A 26,774-nucleotide genomic window follows, 5' to 3' on the forward strand; every position below is an offset into this window, starting at 1 on the left:
CTTGGGAGGGCCTCGGGGACTTACCCGTTCCGCTGGTGGGTACCTATTCCATTGCCCCGAAACCCCCGGCAGGATTGCTGCTTCCCCAAACATAACATTCCAAACTCTATCCATGCTTGTACGCGTGTCATAATTGGTTAACTTTAGTGAACAAAACATAAATGCGCAAGTTAAAACAATCATTCAATGACCGACATTTGAGCCGAGGGAAAAGTTTCCCCTCGACCGTGTTAACGGACTGCTTGAACGCTGAGATTTCATTTTCTTCGATTCGTCTCCCCAATTGAAGAGGCTTTCCAAGAAAAACGCTGACTGCGATGATCGGTTATCGAGCTCAAAAGAACTTTTGAGACGGACTCAAGGCATGAGTCCGAGGAATGAGGTCCCGCATCCTGAGGGTTTCGTCATATCACAAGGTGAGCACCTTTCTCTGGCAAAACTTCTTTCCCACGTATGTTCTCTCGCTGTGGTGTATACCTGCACATGTGCTAGGTTGAGGCCTGGTCCCATGTAACCTCGCGAAATATTAAGAAGTAACAAAGAGACAGAATCTATAAAAATTCAAAATTTTCTCCGAAGCTTAAAAAAATACCGATTAGAAGCGATTTCGAAGTAGGTACCTACATGAAGTCCATTTATTTTCGAACTTTTATTCTTTTTATCATCAAATTTATCCAACCTGAATGCTTCTGAGAGAGGTCCCGAGTCAACATGACCTCCCTTAGTTGCCAAAAATTCCGTGGTAAATGGTTAATGCGAATATGTTCTACGGGCCTCCACTGCGTTCTTTGTTTGTCTGAGGACAACTGTCGTACTATCTGTAAACTCTCGCAAACTCCCTTATTGTTGTCCAATGAAAATTTGTTTCACCGTCTAGGTAATAATGTTGCATCAGACTTTGGACATGAAATGTAATTTGATAGCTAGGTTGGCAAAAATAAATGTTGCGGAACGGTAAAATGTAATTTGTTTTTATTGCAAAATTTTCTTCGATTGCCTGCCTGGTTCAGATTTCTTAAACTGGAAACCAGAGCTAAAACCCGCACGATTTGCAAGTAAAGTACTGCAATGGGCACCGTGACAGTTGAGACCGTCAATATTCGCTATTGTATGATAAGAGGTGCTACCAAAGAATAATGAAGATAAAATGGAGCGACCGATTGAATATTGGGGAAGTATTTAGTAGAGTGAGGGAAAAAAAAGTCATCTGAAAATCCTAAGACGGATACGGGACAACGTTCACTCTATTACTTCATGACGCATGATGGGCCAATGAAGACAATCGTCGATGGGCAAGTGGATGGAAAGGAGGGCAAAGGAAGGCCCTGAATGAGTTACTTAGGGCAAATTACTAAGGATATGGAAGATAAGAAATACGTAGATGTGAATAGGCTGGCTGATTGGAGAGTTTCGGATCATCGACTTATGATGACAATTATGAAAAGAGGCAAATGATTATTATAAGGCTCCATCTTTCCTTGGGAAAATTATATTAGTAAAAAGAGCCAGTATCCCATTATCCGTAATTTCTTTTGTTACATTTGCGTTTTCCGTCCTTGAGTATGCAAGAGATAACACCGCTGTCATTGAATGCGAGGCAGTAGAGATGAATTATAATTTCACCTGTAGATAAAAATATATAGAAAATACTTTGAATCTTAGATCTAAAAATAATTAAAACAATTAAGACAAAATTATTACGTGAAATGGTGAATAGTAACCGTTGTTATAATTTTCCCGATGAAAGGCGTTGCAAAAATTACCTTGCGATTCAAAAAGAACATCCGTTGCTCAATATTAAAAACTAATGCATTCTTCAAACGTTTAATACAAATCCTCATTTCATGGATGACATTTCTCGTTGCAAAAACATAGTACAGGCACTTAAAATGACCAGAGTGAAATGAGCATAGTAATAAATAAACATTTGGTAAGATGTTTGAGCCGACAATCACATATATTTCATTAGACGAACGCATTTTCACTGCAATGATATTATTCATTTCGAAATTACGCAAGTATTATGGAAGTGACGTGCCCACTTTTTCTCATGATTTTGAATCCGAACAATCTACGAACCACTTTTTCGCAGAAGTTACGTTTACTATCCCGCACTCATTTATATTACAGTAATATTACTTTCTTCCGAAGTAATAAAAATCTCCTCCAACAGTCAATAGAATAATATAATTTTTAAACGCCATTTCCAATTATGATAACGAAGACATAGATAGGCTTACCTCCGCAGTGGGCAGAGCCGCCCTTGCGCAATCTCCGAGGGGCAAAAAGCAGCCTTGAAAACCCAAACAATTTAGTGTAAGTGGAAACTTTAACCCTAAAAATCCATGATAAGGCAAAGTTACATCTTCTAAATCTTATGATAGAGATTTTCATGTTATACATTAATTTGGATTCTTTCATAATGATCATTTATGTAAGAATTTTTAGAGGAGGAACTCACTCTAGGAACCCTCACGAAATAATCCTAAACACGCCTATGTTAACGAAATTGAATTTGTTTTGGACCGCAGTCAATAGCGACAATAACAGTAGGACAGCATATTTCGAATTAATCACGCATAATTTTTATTGTATATTCATTAGAACGCTTTCTCGTGGTGATTCTTTCTACAATAAAATTTACAGAGTGGGCCACGGAATCACTTTTGGAATCCACGCGAAAAAATCCTAAACACGCCCGTGCTTACAAACCTGGATACTTATGACAGCAGAAAAAGGGCTCACTGTGGAACGGCATATTTCGAAAAAAATTACGCGTGCGACTTTGAATATCTTTTCTCCGCTGAACTTAGGGAGGACTTTTAGCTAACAGTTGGATGAAGTCAACTCAGTGATGGAAACAGTCTTCATAATCACGGATACACGGGCAACATCCTCCCTGGAACCCGGATGGACATGGAATGCGATGGAAAAGTGAGGTGTTCGCCAATCGGGCACACCACCCCTCCGCACCCTTCATCGCCCTTCACTCCTCCCCTCCGGTGGCCTCCCTCGACGCGTGACCTCTCTTCCTTCCCTCGCCCTGCCCCGCCGGCTCCCTTGCGCAAAAAAGGCCGCCCCCACTCGGCTGCCCGAAAGGCTACGAGAGCGGCCGAAGGGAGCGACGTTGCCAAATGTCTCAGCACACGAGAATCGTGTGGAAGTAGGTGGGTGGGGGAGGCAGCGGCCCTCCCCTCATTCTTTTCTCCCTCGTATTCCCCTCTCCCAGAACGACGCGTATTTCTTTTCATGAATCGAGGCAACGAATGAGCCCTCTCGCGTCCGTTTTCTGAAGCATTCGCCCCGGAGCTCTCTAGCGGATGGGTTCGCAATTAGCTGCCTCTCTCCGTCGCCGTTGCCGCCTTGAAGTACGCCGCGGGAATATGCCCACATTGCATTGCGCGGAGAAAATCTGAAGGTGGTGGTGGCACAAGCGGCAATAGGGAGCCGAGAGTTCGTTTTAACCGACGGATTCCTGAGTGACTTTTAGTACGCATTACGAATATATAAATTTGTTTTCAGCGAAATTGTGTACGTTTCTTTCATATCGAAACAGCGTCTAGCAGTGGCGTAGCGACGGGTTGGATGAGGGTGATAGAACCTCCCTCCCAGAGAACAAGGGCGGATTCAGGATCAAATGGAGGGGGTTCACAACCTGGGTCCAGGGAGTATAGAATAACTACCGATAGAGAGGGGGGTTCATTTTTATCCCTAACAACATATGAAATTGAGAAATTTTAGACATTTTAAATATTTAATAATAGAGAAGGAATAAATAGCCAACTTAAAGTTTAAAATAATTTTGGAATATTAATGCTTTATGCAAAAGATATTGTGACTCCTATACAAGGATATAAAACTATTCAACTTACAAAAATTGAGAAATTTCGATAAAATTTATGGGGGGGTTATGACCCCTGTGACTCCTCCGTACTCTCGTATCACCTATCAATTTTGATACATAGCCTTCACTTTATTGAAAAACTAAACAAACTTACAAAGGTAGCCATGTAGCCAAAGGTATCCAAGGTAGTAAAATGTTAAAGGTAGCCATGTTTTTCTAAAACACATTCATGTTATTAAGCAAACCTTTCTGCATTATTAACCGGTTTTGTGTGTTATTTAACCAGATATATCTCCCCCAAAGGTAGGCCCGAGTTATGTGATTGGTACCAAGTTATGCTCTCCACTAATTTGATTAAAAAGACGCGGGTTCATCATCTCAGGTACACTTATATCACCCACAAAATGCCAGAATTTTCGAAATACAGCTCGGTATTCAATAGTATGGAGTATGGCTAGTAATTTTTTCAATGCGACTTTTGAACATGACTTTTGTGCTACGGTATATCAGGAGATTAGAGATAAAATTACAACCCACTCCGTTCTCCAATGCGTTACCCCACCCCGGGGTTTGTTCATTATCTTGTAGATGAATGAAAATAAACAGGCATTAACCTCACCTCTCCAAGCCAACCTGCGAGTGGAATCGCTGAGGGGGTGATATGCAGCACAGGCATACAAACTTATGGATATAGCAGAAAAAATTATTAATATGGGTCCTCAATGTTACCAGCTCCACCAACTTAAAAGGTACTCCGTCCTTGTCAGCCGCTATCTGATGGGTTTGCGAGCCCCAAGAGACCAGGGAGAAGGGATTAGTCGAAGTGGAGCAGATGGTACTCACTTTCACCTTCCTTCGCTGCGCTTCATATGAAGAATGATATCACGGAGGTAATCCTCCAGTGATTGGAGATTATTGCCTCAAATCCCAGCTGAATACCATTGATTGTTTTTTTTCCTTCAGCAACTCAAAATCTTTCAGATTCCGAGAGTAATCTCGTGCCATAAGCACACTGAAGCAAAATTTCACGTTAGGATGCAATGCTGCGAGAGCGTAAGTCAGAAAACGACAGAGAGGGTTCAAAAAGAGTAACTATAAAGTAATTTTTAATGTGGGCAATACTGCTCAAATTATGTTCTAATGAAAAAATTGCCAACACCTTAAAAGATGACTCACAAAAAAATGTTTATACCATTGTATAACAATTAATATTGTACTGTATTTTTCATTAATTTCTTCTTTTATTAAGGATTTATATTTTCCTGCACCATCTGGCTGATAGGGGACCAGCTTTGGCATCGAATGTACCCTTTTATGACAGTGACATACGTTGCCTTCAACGCTGCGTAAAATACTTGAAATACAGAAAAACTGTTAAGCAATATTTGTAGAAATCATCGAGACTTCATATATAGTCTATTATCCACCAAGCATGGAATGGGCATGCTCTCACTCAAAGTGTATTCAACATAAATAGAAAAGTCAAATAGTGTTTTCAAGAACAACGAAGAATAATTATCAATTTATTCATGTTGTCAACAGTAAATCCTAAAATGCAACCATCTTGATTAATAGGTCCTTAATATGACACACTATCCTCGATGCTAAGAGTAATGCAATGTAAGATTTATTGTTGTGACTTAAGTGAACAACTTCCTCACATTTAATGGGTTTGCAGAAATCACTTTGTTAACGGCAGAAAAATGGAAATTTCAAGGGGAAGTGACCGATAATTGGGGGCGTAAAACGCAGCTTAAAATCGCGACGAAATCATTTATCAATTTCTTGAATTTTCAATGCTTTTCCATGCGATTTCAAGTGTTCTACAGAAAATATTGATAGTCAATGGATCTCCACGCTGCAGAAATTCCTGAAAGCCAAAAACGGTGAATTTTCTTAGTCACATTTTAACATCACTCCAAGTCTCACTGACTAGTTCACAATGTATTACTGGAATTCGACGACCGTTTCGGACAATAATATTTCGCTAGCATGTTAGATATATCTCGGAAACCAAATACTTACAAGAATTTATTCATCCTCAGGGGTATGCATCTTACAATTCACGAGAGAAATACGTGGTAATTGATTACACCGTATCCACCAGAGTGTAATTTTAGTTTAAGCATGACTGTTCAAAACAAGTATTGTTTTCCGTGTCTGTCCCGTACCTCGATAATTCAAGGCAAGATGTCCCGAACCTCAATAATTCAAGGCAAGATGAATTGTTAAAACTTCAAGCGTACCATACTTAAAACCACAATTTCAGTATAGATATCATTTTCAAATAATTTCATTTCATTTCAAATAATATAATTTGAATAATTCAGCAAAACATACGTAGTATGAGAAGGAACTTTGATGTTTTCATAATCAATTTAACTCATCTTATGTTTAAACCTACTGTAATTGTACTTACTGAAATATGGATTTAGTGAGTTAAGTGTACAAAATAAGTGGTTATAAATGTTTGCTAAATGCACTGACGACAGTAGAGCCAAAGGTCTCCTTGTGTATGTACTTGGAGAAATTCCTTGTGATCCCATTTCGGTCACACTATATTCTGCTGATTATGTATTGTTGGATGTGTCCAATAGTTGTACTGGCCCATGAGACGTTTTTACTTTCTTATCAAAGCAATTGAATGAATTAAGGGAGGATTTCGAGTAAGGGTACCGTTATATCGGATCATTTTCCGCCCTGCACTATCTTGGAGCTATAATAAGAAGACAAAACCTGTAGAATCGTTAGGGAATTATACAATACACGCTAGTAACGCTTACTACAGTTGGTTTCCTACAGTCCATTACTTGCAGTATGAATCCATTCGTGGACTTTACATCTATTGTACCACCGACTTCGACGAAACATGAAGAACACTTATAAATGAACATGATGGCCAACCGTCGTTGCTCGGGAACGATAGTACCCAGAGAAGTGGAAAAATTGTACCTTGGAATTCATGATCGGAAGTGGAAAACTTGTACCATGGATTCAGTCACGTAGCAGAACCATTTGGTGAAGGAACAAAGCAGGTATGGTGACATTGTATAAAATTATATGATAGCACCGAAAAACCGACCTAATGTATCTCACGATTGAATCAAAATTGAAGTAAGACGGTGAGCGGAAGACTCTATACAGCAAGCAATGGAAAAAACGATTTCTGAATACCACGCGCGGGGTCAGCTTATATCCCACCCCTCTACATTGATCTTTATTTGTGTCCTTACCTGCGTAGACCTAAAACGTCAAGTGAACGCATGCCCCAGGAAAAAGGTTTGCACAGAGAGGATTAATTTATAAGTATAAGTGAGTATCCTTTCAGTTATGTTTCCTCTTTAAAGGTGTCAAGAGGTATGCCTACCAGGCAGGATGTCCAAACGCAGTAGTTGTACGACGTGACGTAACAAAATGTTATGAGAAAAGAACGCGTCGGACGCAACCGGAAGTAGAACTACGGGCTTTGAGAGCATGAGATGAACCAATGTACTGACTTTGGTCGCAATCCGTGCCGCCGTATGAAAATTCATAGCGAACAGACAGACAGACATCCTCATTTATAAATGTATAAATAGATAGGGGAATGAGAGGCAAGAGTACTCATCTAACAAACAATCCTAAAAATTATGCATTCCGGTTCAAACAATAAATTTCATTTTTACACAATTTATTATTTGTTACATATACTACAATATCTATCTTCCATTGCAACAGAAAAAATAAAGAACTGCCGTTATTTATCAAAATACAAGAGAAAAACAAATGGGAAACTTGCCCCTCACTGGAGGCAAGAGTCCTCCCTTCCCGGGGCAAGAGTCCTAATCACATTTTTCACATGTGAACTTTCGCTTTGGAGAATATGTGGAGCAAGAGTCTTTTATCCATGTTTTACATTCATAACACAATATCCAATCAACAATGGGTGGCTCTAAGTACATTTTATCACTACCTCCAAAGGCATAATCACTATTTCCGGTGAAATTAATTTTGCCGTTTGCCGTCCACAAACCGCCGATTAGTACTGCGATCCATATCCCTGTTTTCAGATATCTTCACGCTTAGTTTCAGGGTGTCGGATGAACTCGTAAGAATTCAGACCGCTTTGAGTTTTTACGCCGATTTTGCGCGTGCAATGGTTTTGGATATGGACTAATGCTCTCAAGTGAGAGACGTGCCTTCCGATATCTGCGAGGCAAAGTATTCTCAGAGGTGGAAGGTTGAAAATGATTAAATGGACATGAATGTAGTACAGGAGTTAAGGGAGAAATTCTTGTGAGTAAAAAGGCTTTTCTGCCATCTACGTTCATTTTACCTCCTTTTTCCCTCTTTTCATCCATTTCATATCCTCCTTGATTTGGATCCAACTTACCTGTAACCAACGAAGTCAGGAAATTAGACTCACTAAAGGCGTATGGACCAAGTGAGTAAATACCGCATCTATTATCCTTTTGCTGCATTCCCGACAGTTGTTTCTCTCTCAAACATTTCAGAGGGCCAAAGAATGTTTTATCTACTAGCTGATTGTTGTGTTAGCTATGTAGGAAAGGTAAAAACATTATACGGATGAAGTGAGTCTCACAAAATTAAATGGTAGGGTGGGAAACATGGAAGATATGGTTGTCTAAAATGAGCAAGACTGGATCATCAACATTTTCCATTTTGTATTTTCCTTAGCATGTTTCGGAAGTCAATATAAATGTTTGAACTGCTGAATCCCGAATCAGTCGTTAGAAATCGTTAGTCGTTAGTCGTTAGAGTTCCTGGAGGTTCTACATTTGCAAACTTATTTTTCAAACGCTTTCTCGGAAAAATAAGGGCTGGGGGAATATTCACTCATACCTGCACACGGATTTAGACGACAACAGGAAGTATTATGCATGTCTACAAATAAACGGCATTTAAGCGTTTGTTCGTAGGCGCATCTCATGCTTCTGAACCCCGTAGTGCTACTTTCGATTGCGTCCGACGCATCATTTGCGTCGTTTTCTCATTACTGTTTGTTACGTCACGTCATAAAACTTCTGTAGTTGGACACCCAGCCCGGTAGGCACACTTCTTGACACGCTCCAAGAGAAAACATGAAAATCCTACTACGTGGCCAAGAATTCCAAGTCCCAAGTAAATCACTTCTCTAGGTACTATCCTTCCCGAGTAACGCTGGGTGACATGCTAGTATTTGTTATATTATCAGAGTCTTCCATAGACTCGAAGGTAAATGAAGCTACGGTTCAGCTTCGTCCTTGGAAAGCAAAAAAATGCCCATTTTTTCACCTTTAGTCTACACTTGAATAAAATCTCTCAGCACTCTGCGGCAATCTATTCTTGGGGTCAATTTGCATAACATTTCGGAGGTTTTGTTCTTCTTCCTCCCCAATACTGAATTAATGCTGTGATGACTGGACGAAACAGTCAACTATTCATATTGTCAGAGAGGAAAACGAATGCTTATGCATTACCATCACTTCGTTCAAATATCTCTCCTGTTCTATCGTTTCTGTTGAATGTGGATATAAGAGACGGTGCTTTGATGTCTTCCTTATTACTCCGAAAGATATCTGATCTTAATTGATCAAGTATTCTAGGCCTGGGACGGAGTCTCCGAGTCTCCAGTGGCTCCTAACCTAAGTCACGTAAAACCCGCTCTCTCTTCTCCCGTAACAGTTTTCAACGATTCCTTTTCATCGAAATTTGTTCACGGATTAAATCGTACTGCTCCGGAATCCATCACGTGTTAACTAAGATGAATGGATACTTATGATGTCTGGAGGAAGAAGGAGGCGTCATTGCTTCTCGGCTGAGGGTGCAGCGTGGGGACCAAAGCCGAGGCGGGAGGGCGGGGCGCAAGCGAAGACAGGAAGACAAAAGAGGTCGGAGTATTGGGGGAGAGGGGATTGTCTTCAATGGAGGCTGAAGGGACAAGAGGAGATGAAACCGATAAGCATTAACTTTTCATCTCTTTGAAGAGTCTCCTCGAGGGCCACCCGGATTAAGGCCACGATCGATTTTTTTTACGAACTTTCAGCGAAGCCGATAATGGCCTTACGAATTTTTCCCGTTGCTGGCATCCCTTTGTTCCTTGAGGGCCCCAGGCAACATCGACACGCGGCGGCCGCAAGGTCACCAGCCCTGCATCTCTCCCCCCAGTGCGGAAAACCTATAAGTTTTTAAACTTCTTCAAAAACTTGCCGAGTATGTAAACAAACACGTTAAGAAATATTCGTCAGTTGACCGCGAAAAAATTAATATGCATTTGTCGCGTAAATTATTAATAATTGATGATTTTCACTATTACACAATATTTATTAATAACTATGGAAACGTGCAACTAACTTTCATATCAATATGTCGAACTTCCACAATATCACGCCAGAATCGGTTGAACTTATTAATTTTTTTAACAATCGTCAAAAAAAAGGGAAAGGATGAAGACTTCAATTTATATAATTCAAACGTCAGGTAAAAACCTTCTCATTGTCAGAGACGGCTCGAAGCATAAGTAGTGGATGGTTGGGGTATTTACTGAAGTCCATGTTCCATGCTGATAATGAGACGGGAAATGAAGAGAATCCCTTTGCGTGGCCAATTTTGTATTAAATTTATTAATTTACTATGTGTTTCCTGATCGTTGGCCTCTACTTGGGATTAAATGTAATGCGCCATGTGTAAATCATGCTCGGTTACAGATTTAAGTTCAAAATTTGATTATTTTAGATTATGTCAGTTTAAAAATCTTCACTTTTATTGGAGAGGGCAATTTTCCCTTCCTACGCTCCCGGAGAGCACCAATGAGGCCTCCTGATTCGGGGAGTGATTAGCCGGAGAGTTAACCAAGAGTTGGACCAAGCAAAGGATTATACAACTATGGAGGAAAAATCACTTTCGATGGAATTAGTACAAGGGACATGTGACGAATAATACTCGAGATATGGAGGATAATAATCGAAACCTGCAACAAAAGAGTTTATCTCTACCTCCAACACAAGTAACATAACTGAGGAAAAGCTGAAAGGTCAAGACCTATAAACGGGGATTTCAGTCCGTAAAGGAGACGTGGTCTGAGGCAAAAGTGGAAAGGAAAAAAATGTGATGAATCTTGGTGGGCATATGCCCAAAGAAGGGTTTGTAAAATAAGCTCAATAAATATTGAGGCAATTGAAGATTAATTAAAATGAGTGGATGAAAAGAAAACTAGGAGTGAGGAATTATAAAAGGTAAAGGGAATATGTATGTATGGCTGGCCCATAGAGAAAAAAGAGATGGACTATGGTAGGTAATATCAGCAGAAAGAAAGTTCCTACTAAAAGAGAATAAAACATGCTGTAATAACCAACGCCTTTATATAAGGGCAAGAGATGGAAGCTATCCTGAGCATGCATGTGACACTAGAAGCTAATAATATAGAGATAAAGAAGTTGTACCCCACCCGATTCGTACGCTCACTGTTTGAAGAGGTTAGTAAGTAACCAGGATAAGGATCAGACTACGTTGGTTGCATAGGATAGTCATAGTCAGGGGACAAAGCAAGGGAAAAACTTGGTAAGGAAATACAAAAAGCAAACTTTGTGGGAAGAAATTATTACCAGTTCAAGATAATTTTTCGGTGAAAAGGACCAACAAAATAATGCTCACTTACTTAAATACTAAAGCTGCCTTACTTAATGCAACCGTACTTCACTGGAAAAAGTATTCACCAGAAAAATTTCGAGCCCTTCCCAAAAAATTAAATATCCTTAATGACTGCCGGCTCCGGTGGCGGTGGACTAGAGTCCTCGCCTGCCAAACCGTACGAAGTGGGTTTGAATCTCGCCTGGGTAGGTGGTTCTTACCCAGGACATAGCTGTTTGTGTCGTTGAAAAAGCCGTTATGTGATCTTAACGGGGAATTTGGAAATAAATAATAAAATAAATGCACAAATGAAATATTTCCTGGTACACTGAACTCGGGATGAACTTCAAGAGCTTAAATTTTCGTTCCTTTCAGACGAAAACTCAGACAGGAGACTGAATCCGTTAATATTACCCAGCATTTATCCTTCCAGTCACCGGATCTTGCTCTCCCACATGGTCCATCGCAGCTCCCTCTAACCTCACCTCTCTTGACACTATAACCAGCTTCTTCGCCAGAATCCAAAGACACAGAGTTCCCCACTTACGTGACATGTCCACCAGCTCACTCCTATCTTATCTATCAATCACTGATATCTGCCAACAAAGGATTAAAACAGATTTAAAACTTATTTACAATATTGTAAATTCACACATTGATTGTTCTGATTTGCATTCATCCATTAACTTCAGAGTGCTTTGCTGATCCACTCGTACACATTCCTTACTCCATAAGCCTATCCCTAGACTATACCTTGTTAAGTGCTCACTCCATCACCACCTTTGCTCCCTGCTCAATTCATTACCAGACAATATTGATCCGTTTCTTCTGCCCTTAAACTCATTTGTCAAACTCGCCATGTCCCATTCCTCGGCTAATAATAAACATCCCTCTCTACTTCCTTTTCCTCGTGTCTTCTATTTTGTTCTTTACTATCTTATGCCTGTGCTATTTGTTCAGATATTTTATGTTAAAATTTCATATTTTTTACTGCGTCACTATAAATTGCCAGAAATGCTGTATGCGAGAAACTACTTGAATAAAGAAATAAAGAAATATGTGTGAGCAACTCCTTAAATAAATAAATATAGTTTACACCACTGCATCCAATCGCTGTGAAAATATGAATACCATTTTTTTAATGAATGCTTTAGATAGTTATCGGGTATCACGCGTCTTTTTTTTATTTTTCGATCAAATTTTTTGTTCTTTTACCACATACCAATTTTCCCACCTTCATAATGGTGAGAAAATTGACCAGTGGGTACGGTAACAAATACCTCCTTTAAAATGGAGCATGTTCGACGGCGATGCTTCAAGTGCAGGTGGGTGGCGGGGCGCTCGAGAGGAGTTGTCCCATCGAGTGGATCGGAGCGGAGGAGACAAGGCCGGCCCGTAGCGATCCCTGAGGGGCACTCCGTCAATAGGTTCCCATCCTCCGATCAATTCAATTCTAGGATGCGCAGTAAGTCTTGAGCAAAGTCCTCGAGACATTTGGAACGCCTGGTAAAATCCGAGATCGAGGACGTCCCGGAAGGGATATTTTACACGAAGTTGGGAGATGGTAGGAAGGGGAAAAGTGTACATGACAGCGCCAAAAGGCTTTACCTATCTATGAGAGAATAGCGTGCATTTTTCAACTATACCTTTGAGCTCTGCCTTCGATTTTCAGATTATATGAGCATGGATTTGACAGCGAGCACTTACGACGAATGAGGACACTATATTTTCGATGACCAATAGGTGATCAAGAATATTTCTATTCTCACTAAGCCGTAACATGTTCATAATGAATCACCAATGTTTCGCCAATCACTCACTCAGGTATTCAACCCGAAGGTCATAGATAAGGGTACGTAAGGGTAGATCTCACTCCAATTGCCCCTGGCGAGTGAATTTTACACATCAATGGAATAGGAAAGGTGATATGATACAGAAGGGGTTAAGGAAAAGATCGAAAGGTAAGGTAACACAAGGCGTGCAGAAAGAAAAACACACTGTCTTAGCGTAAAAATATAATTTCAGCTGACCTTCCGTTTACTCCGCCAAGGAAGGGTCATCGCTACCTCCATAACACACTGCAGAGAATATATAGCTAAGGACATTTATATTCCTTGAAGGCATGTAAAAATTTCATATTTGGCAACGAATATGGTAAACATAAGCCCGCCAATACTACCCCTCCACCTGCGACCACCGATTGCTAGAAAATCCATATCCATTGCCAGCATCGTCTGCTGAGCAATGTCGCAAACTTTCGCGGGAATTTCACAATCACCTTAGAAAGACTCACGATAACTCCGGGGCATGTAATGAAGCATTTCACTCTCTCCTTAATTTTTGACATTTTATACATGATCCTTTGACACTTATTACAAACCCTTTGACCGTGATGGTTTTTTCCCCTCATTTTGAGCGCAAAATACTAAAGTTATGAATGTGGTAGTTCACTCAGTTTTGAAATCGTAATTTACTAAAATAATTCGGAAGATGAGAGGAAAAGGTAAGTTAACAAAAAGAAAAATTCTCACCATCCAGCCATTCTCAAATTTATAAAACTCATTACTTGTAGGTTCGAAGATTTTCGCGGCGATGATCAGATGATATCTGCATTTTCTTCGGTTTCTCACCGCGTGCGTTGGCTTTTATTGACAAACCTCCTAAAACCTGAAAACTCTGACAGCAATATCAGCGAAACTGTTATCAACAAAAGCCAACGGACGCGGTGAGAACCCAAAAAAAAATGCAGAGACCAAACTCATAACTTGACGCCAACTTTTCAATAGTTTGAGACGTCATTAGAGTTCCAATTCATTAACTTCTCTAGATAGAACCGCCCATTGCAGGAAAGAATAGCAAATTATAAGATATTGCTTAAATTATAAAAATCATATTTCTGCCTGAAAATGATATGTTGCAAAATGTGGGAGTTTTGTAAATATCCAATGATGCAAGTTTGGGAAATTCAAGGATTAGAATTTTTACAATTTATTAGAATTTACAGATTAACGTAGAGTAGAAAAAAGGCGCATGAAAGCGCCGAAAGGATGTCATCTCCCCACGAAAGAATGTTTTGAGTTTTTAAAGCATTCTGAGCTCCGCCGGAGAATCGCGAATGTAATTGACGTGGACATATCGACAGCGTGTACCCGATAGACTGTTCGGTGACAGCTGTTGGGGAGGGCATGTGGTTATTTGCTGAAGGGCGTTATTATGCGGATCGAAGATGCGCGCTTTGATTGAAGTGCGGACGTCACTGACAGTGATTTGGGTGTCAAATATAATGGATGTGCATGGAATGGAAGAGAACTCATTTGGATCGCGAAAGAAACTTTTGATTGAGTCATTATCGTGGGTCCGCGTGCTGAAAATAATGTGAAACATGCATGATGCGAACTTGAATATTTCTATATGGTCTTTTGATCAGATATTTATTTACGTCCGTCGTACCTTGTATCCAAACAATGCTAAACTTCAAACGGCCGGTGTTACCGTGTGGCAAGCTAACTTTCATCGGCTTCAACTCAATTCTTTTAAGTTAATGAAAGCAAATTGTTCAAGAATTATAGTCTGATACCTCTTGATAGCTATGTTTTTTAAATTTATTGACACATTTTTATTTTAATAATATAGAGCCTAATTAATTAAAAAAGCAAAAGCCTGACATTACATCCCGTTCCTTGCTGGAAATCAGGTACTTATTGGAAATAGCGTTATGCGTGAATATGTGGACATTTTGGCTCATATCTGAGTTACGATTGTTTTTACTGGTGCTGTTTACACGAAGAACAGATAGAGACTTCGTATTTGGCAATGAGACATTTTCCGTAGGTGAGTTCGTTTGCAGCAGTGATTGGACCTTGAACGGATGTTGGTGAGTACAAAGGTGGTGAATGCCTTGATTTTTCGTTAACTTTTTATGATGTTTCTTGGAGTTTAGGTCTAATGAAACCAAGTTATAGCCAACGTTTCGATTTATGTAAAATCATCCTCAGGGCTATGAAAGTGAAAACATGAACAATATAAAATACAAAGATAACAACGATATACAATATGTTTACATAGAAATGTTACGATCACGTTTTTTATACAGTAATATAATTTAAAGTATACACATATATATATAAGAACAGAATAGAATACACAAAAAATTTTGACATACCTCTTAACTTTGTACATATTTATTGATGTTGTGTTACTAAGGTATTGCCACACATAGTTACCATTAATTTTGATTGATTAAATAAAAATAAATTTTACTGAGGTTATCAATGCCTGTTTTTTTATTACAACTATTATTATTATTATTGATTTTTCGTCCGGTGAGATGAATGATCATTATGGAGCTCATCGATTAAAAAATAGATACCAACGCAAAAAGCCGGTTTTTGGCTCAAGCAAACGAAAACATTGCACGAAGAGCCACGCTTTAATGGGTCATTGAAGATAAACATCAATCCTTATCTCAAATACACGAAACGTTATGGTGTGATTTTTTTTCAATAACATATATCATAAAAACTAATATGTGGAATAAAAACAAGTTTTCCTGCGGACCCTTTTTGGCCTTAGAAATGTTATCACCTGCGAGAATGACTTAAAGATTACGTGAGGGTGCCGAAAGGCTTTGTCTCTCGAATGGAAAATGCTCTCGCTCTGGTCCTGAATATATTAGGTAATTGAGAATTTGATTCATAAAAAATGTGGCACAAAATCTAATATTCAACCTCAAAACAACTAAGAGGATTAGAAAAAGTACTGCAGACAACAACAAAGTACCACGTAAAATCATGTCCTTCAAATGTTAATAAGATTTCGCGTTCATACCTCTTTACTTTAAATAAATTAAAGTGAAGCGGAGAGAGAAATTGACGAGAAGGGCCAGGGAGAGAGAGGTCCACAATTATTGGAGGACGGGGACTGCGATAGGAATTATGCTGATGAAATTTTAGCATTATATTGAGAGTTTAGGCTTTCAACACGACGATGACGACTAATTCATCTTAGCAAAATTAATTTAAATTTAAATCATTCGAGTGATTTTAATAAATTATTCAAATACAATGAAATATGTGAACGGAAACAACCTGAATTTTTAATACAAATCAATTACCCCAGGCTCATTCACACCAAATGAATAATTTAGTATATTTTTAACTCTGCTAACCCAGCAGTCCACTTAAGGTTTCCCCAATGTCCTCTCCCACATCTCCGCCATCCATTACTTGAAAAGTTAAATAGCGGCGAATTTTACTTAATTTAAAAACGTATAAAAATTCACAAGTATACGTCAAAGATGCATACGTTGAGGTATCGCCACATAGAATGGTGTAATTACACAAGTTTGATGGGAAAATACGTTACCAGGTATGATAAATATCAAAAACATCGTCCAATGTGGCAAATTTTCCGAATAGATCCGCTAGAGCAGATTTACATCCTCGCTTTGCTTTATTCATTACATTGACAGGCTGAATATTATTAATTTAGAAATTAGACGCACTTTATTCACTTACAAGGGGAGACCACGAAACTTGCTCCGCCTTTTTCAATGCCGTATTTTTTATGGCCTTCGGAACGGTGAACACATCCCTGAATTAGTAGTGGTTCCGTTGAATGGGCCTTAGTTTGGCTGTAATTAATTAATTTTCATGCGGTACTTTTCACAAGCCGCGTATAGTTCCATGATATCGCATAAATCGCACAAATTTCAGGTGGGGTAGTGGAAGCGTTCACGGCTACCATTCAGGGGACCAGGGTTCGAGGCTTCGTGATAGCTGTATGTTTTATTGTCTTCATTCTGATCATACGGCGTTGATATTTTTAATTAATTATAATTGCGAGAAGCATAGACATGAGACTATTTTTTTAATCATCATAATGGCGTTTAGGTATTTAAGCAGTGTCATTTCTAACACGGAGATACAAGGACTACACTAGCAAGGGTTGGTGTGCGCCAAAATGTTAATCTTTTCGTTGCTTATACTGATCAACTTCCACAGTAAAAATGAAAACCACTCTTGCGAGAGCACATGCCATGAAAGGCTCGCGGCGATCAACAACATGCGTGCAGGCATAATTAATAAGAACACAAAACGATTATAAATTGCCATATTTCTCGAACAATTGTAATTCACTTTACTCCAAAGGGATTTTACTTACATGGTACCTATGTGCTAAAAGAACCATTCCCAAATATAATTTCCATTAATAAATAGGATGAAATAAAAATTAGAGATACACCGTCGCCCATGTGGGAAGAATTGCCCCTTCTTCCCGTCCACCTGTTCTTCTAAGATTGGTTTCATCAGGTCATCATGGCTTATTACGTGACCAACTCACTTGTCCTGTACACTCCTAAGGGTTTTTTGGAAGACTTCTCTTCTCTCCCCTTTTTCTTATCACTTCCTCATTAGCTTCCGTCACCCCTACAGAATTATTGGTGGTCACGAGTTGAGGAAAATTTGAGGGTGACCAAGTGAAAGGGACCGACTTGTTAACCGACAGGTTAATTTCACATCATTCACAATGCATGAAGTGCTCCTTTTAAGAAATAGATACAAGCAATTTTAAATACGAACACGTTTTCTCTCACAAACTCATTGCTTCAAGTAAATTCAATTATCAATACATCTTGTTTTTAAGTAAACAGAGCACTACGTGACTATGGTGGATGAGAGATGGATCACGCCCAGGGCTCCAGATCCCATGGGTGCAGTGGGCAGGGGACAATTAGAGAGACCTTTTTTTAAACGTGGGAAATTGGAGTCGCTGTACACGAGTTTCGTGGTTTACAGTCTCCGAAGACTGGTAGTGAACTGCGAATTCAGAATTTTAAGCGCTGTCATTTTTTTGACACCCAGCACATGGCATCATGTTGCCTTCACCTGTCGCCTACGCTTGGAGCATTGGAAAACGACATCTATTATATTCAAGGCCCATGTTAATACCTACCAGCGATAAAGTGCTCACAGCGTGACGGATCAATAACTGTGTGTTTTGATGAAATTTCCGACGAAGGCACGAGTCAACAAGTCTTCATTATATTACTTTTCCTCGACATTCTGGTCGATTGACAGTGGATCCAACTACGAAAAATGCTATTGCCTAAAGTTCATTCTTCCCAACATAACACGAGATGCAAGGGTAAGGCCCCGTTCATAACAACTTAACTTCGTGAGGGTATGGAGTTGAACATGTGAGATAAAGGCTACTGGTTCACAACAGCTTAAAGAGGCTTAATTATCTTGTAATTTTAATTCGCTCTAAAAAGATCACACATCTCGAGGGGTAGTCAGTATCAAGGAAAATAATAATATATATCGACAAAAAGTTGAACTATTCAAAGTACTCCTAAATCTATTTCAAGATTTTTGAGGAATCTGATCTTTCATTGGTGGAATATTTAACTGAAAGGCCAAAGTGTTATTAGTTCAAGTTCCACCTAGTTAAGCTGTTATGAACGGGCCTTTACTCAGCGCATGCTAAAATTTGGTCCTTTTCCGGAGCACTAGGTGATAAAAATTCTCCTTGGTTCTTCACCGGGTGAGTTCTTCCATCATTTCCAACTTCTCGAAGCCCGAATCAAGCATCGTCACAGGGGCATAAGTATGCCTGAGATGAGATTCTTCAACCTAAATAAAGTTACTCGAGTAGGGCATCTAAACGTTGGCAGTGATGGTAAAATACACCCGGTTGACAAACCTAGGGAATTTTATTGCTGGTGGAGAAACTATGGAATTGACGTGGCGTTCAACATTTTTTTAGAGATGCTCGAACAGCTACTGCTTCTCCATCGTTTATTCGTTAAAACTTTTCAAACATACGCACTTGATTTCATTTTACATTTCTCAAGTAGCGGCGCTAGTGAGGACTCAGTTTGCCAATTGATCCATGTCAAAGCGGGAAGTCAGAATGTTTTGACCGCAGTCTAATGATCACTTCCCAGGGATCTCTATTTTCTCAAGTATAGGGAAATGGCAATTTCTTGCGAGCTGGCAATTTTGTCTCTATAAAAGTAATCCTGAAAGACTTTCCGGGCATAGCCATCATAGCCTTGCAACAGAGTTGCACCAATGGACCAAAAGATTAGCATTTTAACGTAGTTTGCGTTAAAAATACCCAAACATGTTCAAAATTTCCACCAAGTCAATCCTAAAGCTATCAATTGTATTTACATGATGCAGCCAGTGCCCGTATCAGTTCACAGATGGCGGGGACAAATAAGTGTTAATGGGAAACTTTGACTCACCGAGGCGGTTGCCGCTCCTCCTCTTCACGCGGAGGCATATTGTCCTCGATCTGATGCACTGTGAAAGGAAAGAAAAAATAATTAGAAATATCAAGGCATTGATCGCGCTCTTAAAAAATTTCACTACTTGCATTAAGAGAAGAATTAGATATAATTTTCGTGAAAATTTAAAAATATGTTCCAGTTTTAATTCGTCGACTGACGGCGAAAAAATATGAAGAAAGATCTGGCGTTTAAATTTCTGCCTTAGCCTTTCGCAACGCTGGGTTGCAGTTCTTTCCGTGGTCTTCGGGTTATCTGCGTCGCAGTTATTTTGAAGATGACGTTTCATGGGTTATGCTGGTAACATCTTCAGATCAGGCCTGAGTCCTGAGTCGCGTCTGATCTGAAGATGTTTCCAGCATTAACCACGAAACGTCATATTCAAAATGACTACGATGTAGTTAACCCGAAAACCATGGAGAGAACTGCAAAGACCTCGCACTTTCCCAGCGACTTAACGTGATATTTCTCTCGGATTTTCGGCCGTGTGAGATGATCTATCTTGCCTGACGTTAACCTTTGCGTCACGTTCCTTGCTCCAGGGAATATAATACTCCTCATTCCCTGAGGATGGGGATCGTGACGGACCTCGATACGTCGGACAAGACTGATTCTCTCACACAGAAGAATACCTGAGTAAAGTTTACCCAAAAAACATCCTAAATCCATTTAAAAAATCCTATAGAAATTTAATTAAAAATACGCATTTTAATACGGGCTGTAACGGCGGTACTTGTCCGATCATGGGAAACATACTGTTTACTGCCAGAATATATTTCTTTTTGATATAAAAACTAAGAATGGCGCGTCATTAATAATCAACCATTATAACAGTAAAGCTATAGTCATCACGAAGCCACTTTTTGAGCCATTAGCAAATAAGAGCATTAATTTTAGTTAGTCTTTAGTTAGTCATTAGTCTTGAAAAGTTGGAAAATGCAGTAAATGTAAATAGAAACATCAAATTAATATTTTTACACACATAATATGTTTACCCTAATGTTAATTTTTACCTTCGTGGAAGTCGACTATGATGGCGAAACGTTCAAATAACTTATGTATAGTACTTAGAAGCATGAAGTCGAAGTCCTACCTCCTCAATTAGTTCTATAAATTACAGATCGACTCGTATACACTAAAAGCGCCCAATGCGATACCCTACTGTTCCGACGGGTCCGAAATTCACCCTAACCAACCAAATGACGAATGATATTTGAATTCTTTGCGTATTTGATAATGCTTTCGTTTTAAATGTATTGTTTGCGTGAAATAAGACAAATGAATCTACATATTTTTAATAGATGAATCTGTGAAAACTCCGATTAATAGATAAGGCATATTTTTTCTCTTTTTTGATAAATATTGATTTTTTTGGTAGCCAATTATATTAAATTACCGATTGAAATGACTTTGAAAAATAAACATGCGAGGGTTATTGACGTAATGGATGACGACGCACAGTGGGCTAGAGACGAAAAAAGCAGGCCAAAACCTCAAAAACGATTTTTTTGAGCTAGGAATTTGAAACTTCGAATACATAAAAGTATTCTCAAATAAACTGTGTATAGCTTTCCAGAGTATTTCTCTCCTGTGCCTTTACGTTAACAATATATTTGAGGTCAAAGTTGAACAAATGCGAAAAACGACCACCCTCGATTTTTTCTGAAAATAGCCAACTTGATCCTCGTGCAGTGGTTTCATTAATAGTGTTATTGACAAAACTGTTATACCATCTGAATTAATACTTCTTTCTCTTACATTTGTAGGATTTTCAAAGATTTGTTTTCATCTTTAACCGCAGATATATAATAAAATGGCGGAGCATTTTTTTCAGCCAATTTTTTACATAAACGTAGAGAAAAAGCAGATACTTCCGCCAAGTAACTTATACCACGTCGATCAATGAAGCTTCTACATTGTAAATCTAAAATAAAATCTTGCACCGACTTGCAACCCCGAATTTTACATCGTTTTTTCGAGCGTGCGATCGATTCCGATTCTGGCCGGCGGTGGCGGAGAGTACGGCGACGCGGCAAGCGTGTGAATGCGATATGGCCACATTCACTTTTATATCTAATACTAGTGATAGAAAATAACCACCATAAAGTAAAATTAATAAATATTCGCGTCTGAGGCGGAGGGGGCACCATGTCTGGTATGGAATACCCCCATTTAACCCGTATGTTTGTTAATTTAAAAAAGGCATATTTAAATGACGTTTATATGGTGTTCTGAAAGTTGATATTCCCTTATTTAATGTGTGTTTTGAGAAATCAAAGTTTTTAAAAATTTAACGCCTTGCCCGTGACCTCGCGGTCGTTCACCGCTAATCGGTCTGCGTAAAATATACGTACCTACATTACCTCCGTCACATGAAGATGAAAAAATCAGGAAAAACATAAGCAACAAACCTTTAGTCAGACATAAAACTAATTGCACTCGATTTTGAAGTTTTTAGGCTAGTTGGATAGATACTTTAGTAATATTCAAACAAAAAAATAAGAAAACTGATGAACATAAAACCGCATAAACCACTTTAAAAAAATATTTTGGCATTATATTTTCTTAATAATAAAGATTATCTTCTGAACTTATTTTAATATTTTTATCAATACGAAAACACAATTAGTCCCAGTTTTTGAGCGAAATCCGAGCAGGACTCATGCTTAAAAGAAGCTTTCTAAAACATTTTGCAATAGGCAGTTTTTTATTATCTCTGAATCCTTGATACATATGACTGCTATTAACGAATGTAAAAAAATAGAATTGTGGTCAACAACGAAAATTTATTTTTATGAAATTTCCAATAGCCCTTCGTCGTCAAAGTAAAATAAATGAAGGAAAGATTTTTAATGCAATTGGTTTTTACTTAAAGCAGTAGGCTATATGTTCATTAGAATTTAAATAAGGACCATGCTTCTTCACGGAAGTGAGACTTGGAATTGACATCAGCAAAGGATCCACTACTAAGTATTGCGGGAGTCTTAAGAATAGTAAGATAGAATAAAAATATCTACCTATCATAGAAACCTTGAGAAGAATTCGGATTAACTATGTAGGCCTAATATAACCACTCATGAAGTGAATCAACAGAGGCTCATTTATAGTTTTCAACACCATTTTTACGCTTGTCCAAGTCAAGGACAGCAAATAAGTTCGAGCGGGACAGATGCTTCTTCATACTAAAACATCAAATTTTGACCTCTTATAGACTGACTGATACATATGAATGTTTGGGGGAAAAAGATGAGATACGAAAAAAAAAATCATACAGTCAACCCCCTCTAAAATCGTTTGAAACCTTAGTAAAAATTATCGGAACGCTAAAATGTAATTGACCATGTGATACGCTGAGAAACCAATTTTCAGATCGATCGGAACATTTTTAATTTTGGCCAAATCTCGCAAATTTACTATCTCTTGAATTTTTTTCTCAACAACGGACGGAGGTACGGAGTTGCTTTATAGGGCTAAACAAAATTTGTTTGATACGCCATAGCGATCAAAAAGCGTAAATAAGTTCTCTTTTTAATACGATTAGTTTTGAACAGGGTGGTTTCCTATTATTTTTTATTGCCTAAATCGAAAGATTATTACTCCTGGAGTACGTATTTCACACTTTAAGAACCTTGATGACGATATCTATTTTTCACGATTAAATGAAAAGTGAACATTTTCAAGCGCTCGAAAACGCGACGGCTAAGTATGAATGCTGGGAAAACACCCACCGTGTGACGTCATTCTGGTTCCCGCTATCGGCGTGTGAGGTGACCTTGGGGCGAGGCTTTGACCGGTGATACGACGCAGGATGCTGGCAGGTAACAGAGTTTCCTGCTAGCTGGTAGCGCTTGGCTTAAATAATCATTATTAATACCTTATCAAACGAAGAAAACTTTCCGATCTTAGCCAGTTTTAATAGTTGATTATTAAGAGATGTTTCCCGGAGCTCTGTGCCTCATGCATGCATTTGTAATCTCAGACGATGTAAAACTCCTATCTACTCGTATAGAAACTAGGTCCCTGTGACGTCACGTGGAGTGGCATCGCATGGGCGCCAATCTGGCCTTTTTTAAATGAGGATAAAATTGATCATTGCCATTCGTCTAAACCGGTATTTCTAAAACCAAATAATTGTTATATTATGAATACACTAATGGTGGGTAAGGAATCGCAAACAATGCCTTTCGTTTTTTTTGATGAAGGAAACTGCCCTATTATGGAGCACACAGTTTTTTGTCAGACATCATTAGCGTGGATTACTACTCCTCTCTTGTATTATATATTTCATGGAGAAAGGATCGTGAGCGGCAAGAGAAGACAGTTGCAAGCGCTCGTTTCCCACGGTCTCCCCACGGGACGGCGGCGGCTCCTCTGCGAAAATGGCTGCTGCCCGCCCACTCCTCTCCCTCTGGCCCCGGGAATGCCCGAGGTCAGCGCGGGGAACTGGCCAAAACGCAACGAAGAGGGTGATACATCTAAGTCGGGATGATTTGTATCGAAGGATAATAGGGAAGTTCCCGAACACATTTTAAAGCACTCAGAAGGCGCGTAGCTAGAAATTTGCTAGCTTGGGTGGTCTGCGGTTGCCTATACCATTATTTGACTCCAATTCGCAAGCATCGGAGAACTATGCATTTCATGAAATAAAAAATATATTACGTAAGCACAATGATGAAATTAAATCGAAATTGGAACGCTGTGTCGGGGTGAGAAGACATTTTCAGGTGCATGAAAATGGCTTGAGAACCACAGCCGAAAGCGGTCGTTCTAGGCAAAATTAACAGTGGAAGTCACAAAGTCTCTTCAATGCTACAATGATGAAAGTTAAATTCATCGCTAATTATTAACAGGCATTATGAAATGTGACTATATCGAAAGGGGGAGTATCAGAGGATAGGTGTCCCTGGGCGAATGGTCTCCTCAGCAGATGTATCGCGGGTAGCCGCCAGAAGGAAAACAATTTTCGGAGGGATTAATACACCCGAAGACACCCCCTTCGTTACGTTCGTGGCACTGAGCCAAATTTCCCGCGGGAGACATCGTTTGGAATACTTTGAAAACACATGCGTAGTATCATATGGAGGGGGCGCACGGTAGCCAACTGGATTAAGCGGTTTACTTCAGATTGAATGGTCCAGGGGGCGTGGTTGCCTATTGGGTGGAGCGTATGTCTGCTAATCGAAGAGACTAGATTCAAATCCCAGGGGAAGCCTTCGGATTCTCCCAGACAAAATCTCCGAAGTGCGATGCGGCCCGGGGAAAGGAACTGGCAATGAATATATGAAATTCACTCGCTTGAGGAGAAGTACGGAGTCAGCTCTAGCCTCACCTATCCAAACCAACCTGCGGGTTGAAACATTGAGTGAATGGGTGATCATATGGAGGTCACCCTCTTTTCCAAATTAGTGTGGCTATTTCAAATCTGCCGCATAGCCCTTTGGGTGAAAATCGCATTAATTAGCATAATGCCAATTGCACATACATGGCATCAAGCCACGAACTAGCCGGATCATTATGCTACGTTATCATGGTTCGTTTAAGTCCTATGGAAATTTTTCGGAGGTTCGTCATGCTAGGCAGGTGGAACTAAGTTTTGGCACTCCGCGGGGTTACGCCCTTGAAGACGGGTCTACAAGTCCGAGACTTCTCTACCCTGCAACTTGAGGGTGGAGAGATGAAAACTGGAAGAAAAGGGCATAGGCTTCCCCACGATTATTAATCCGACGGCGCCCCTACCTTCGGGTAGGGATCGGAGAGGAAGGAAAAAGATGGAAGAATCTCATTAAGGCAAGATTCATCTAGCGATACTAGATATCATGTTCCCAGAGAGGGAGAAGACTACTGTAATGAAGCGATATGACAAGATTTTGCTCTGTAGTCGTACTAGGTAATAAGCCCCAGCGGTCCATCTCTTACAGTAACGCAAATGAGACTACCTCTGAAGCTGACCCTCATGGCGGCTCTATTACCAAGCTAAAGAGTAATCGTGGTTTAATTTGGCGAAGAATTGCTATGGTAATTGACGCATAAAGGTCAGCTGATTAACCTACAAATAAATGGTCCGTGTAAAAATAATCAGCACCGGAAAAATATTTCTTATGGCCAGTAGTATTAAAATACAGGATTCTCCAGTTGGCAGTTGAATATGCTATCATCCCTCACGTATTTAAATGGGTTTTCTTAAGTCGCCACTCGCGACGCTGACGGTATGGACATTTTAATTTAACGGGCAAATATGCTAAAATTAGGGCTGCTAACCGAAATGTGTATTCGAGATGATAAAATCTATCGATTTCATAATTTTTGGATGATATTCTTTGCGAGTGCATGCATAACATTGCAAACATTGAAATAACATTATCTTGAATATTATATTATGAAATTAATATCTCTTACCCATCGCCGTTCTACGGACATTAAAAAAACAATTGGAAAATGAACTAAGTGGCAATATTAATGAAACTTCTACGGGACGGACTGCGGTCCGCTCAGTGTAGACTCTTATCCCATGGCCATCTTTATGGATAACACCGCCGTTCATCAGGCAGGTTTTAAACAGGCACATACCCCAGAGTAAATTAAGTGATGGCATTAGGTTCAGCACCTGAAGTGGTTGCGTATCCATTCTTGGTGAATCTCAGAGTTACAGAAGCTAGCCTAGTGATGCTCTAAAATTTTTCATGATGGCACGGAAAATGAAAGAGCCACGGTTCGATTTCTGATCTAGGGGATATTATTTACAGCAATTAATGTAAATTTCAGGCTGGAGGGCGAGCGATGGAAACCACTTTGACTATTAAAAGTTTAAAAGATTCTTTTTCACATATTTTAAGATTCAGCGTGAAATTTGAAGCTAAAATCAAAAACATTGCAAAAGAGACCCAAATTTCTGCTATGGAAAAGATCGTGACAATAGTTGTCCCAAACGCTCAATATTTCTAAATTGGGCGATTCCTTGGTTACGGACCGGAATTCATCTCGAACAATTCTAGCACGTCCCCAAGAATAGAACAATCCACATTCTGCGTT

The 26,774-nt window shown here is 39.4% G+C and overlaps 1 protein-coding gene across 2 annotated transcripts in view; it reads right to left on the bottom strand.

Moving 5' to 3' along the window:
- The window catches only part of LOC124154051 (protein PALS1), a 236,979-nt gene that overhangs the window by 157,536 nt on the left and 52,669 nt on the right, over window positions 1–26,774 (bottom strand). For both annotated transcript variants that reach the window (XM_046527547.1, XM_046527545.1), the window contains exon 3: window positions 19,704–19,761. In XM_046527547.1, coding sequence (XP_046383503.1) covers window positions 19,704–19,761 — 58 coding nt within the window. The remainder of the gene's footprint in view (window positions 1–19,703; window positions 19,762–26,774) is intronic.

The sequence above is a fragment of the Ischnura elegans genome, chromosome 2 (genome assembly GCF_921293095.1).
Source record: "Ischnura elegans chromosome 2, ioIscEleg1.1, whole genome shotgun sequence".
In the NCBI taxonomy this organism is placed as follows: Eukaryota; Metazoa; Arthropoda; class Insecta; order Odonata; family Coenagrionidae; genus Ischnura; species Ischnura elegans.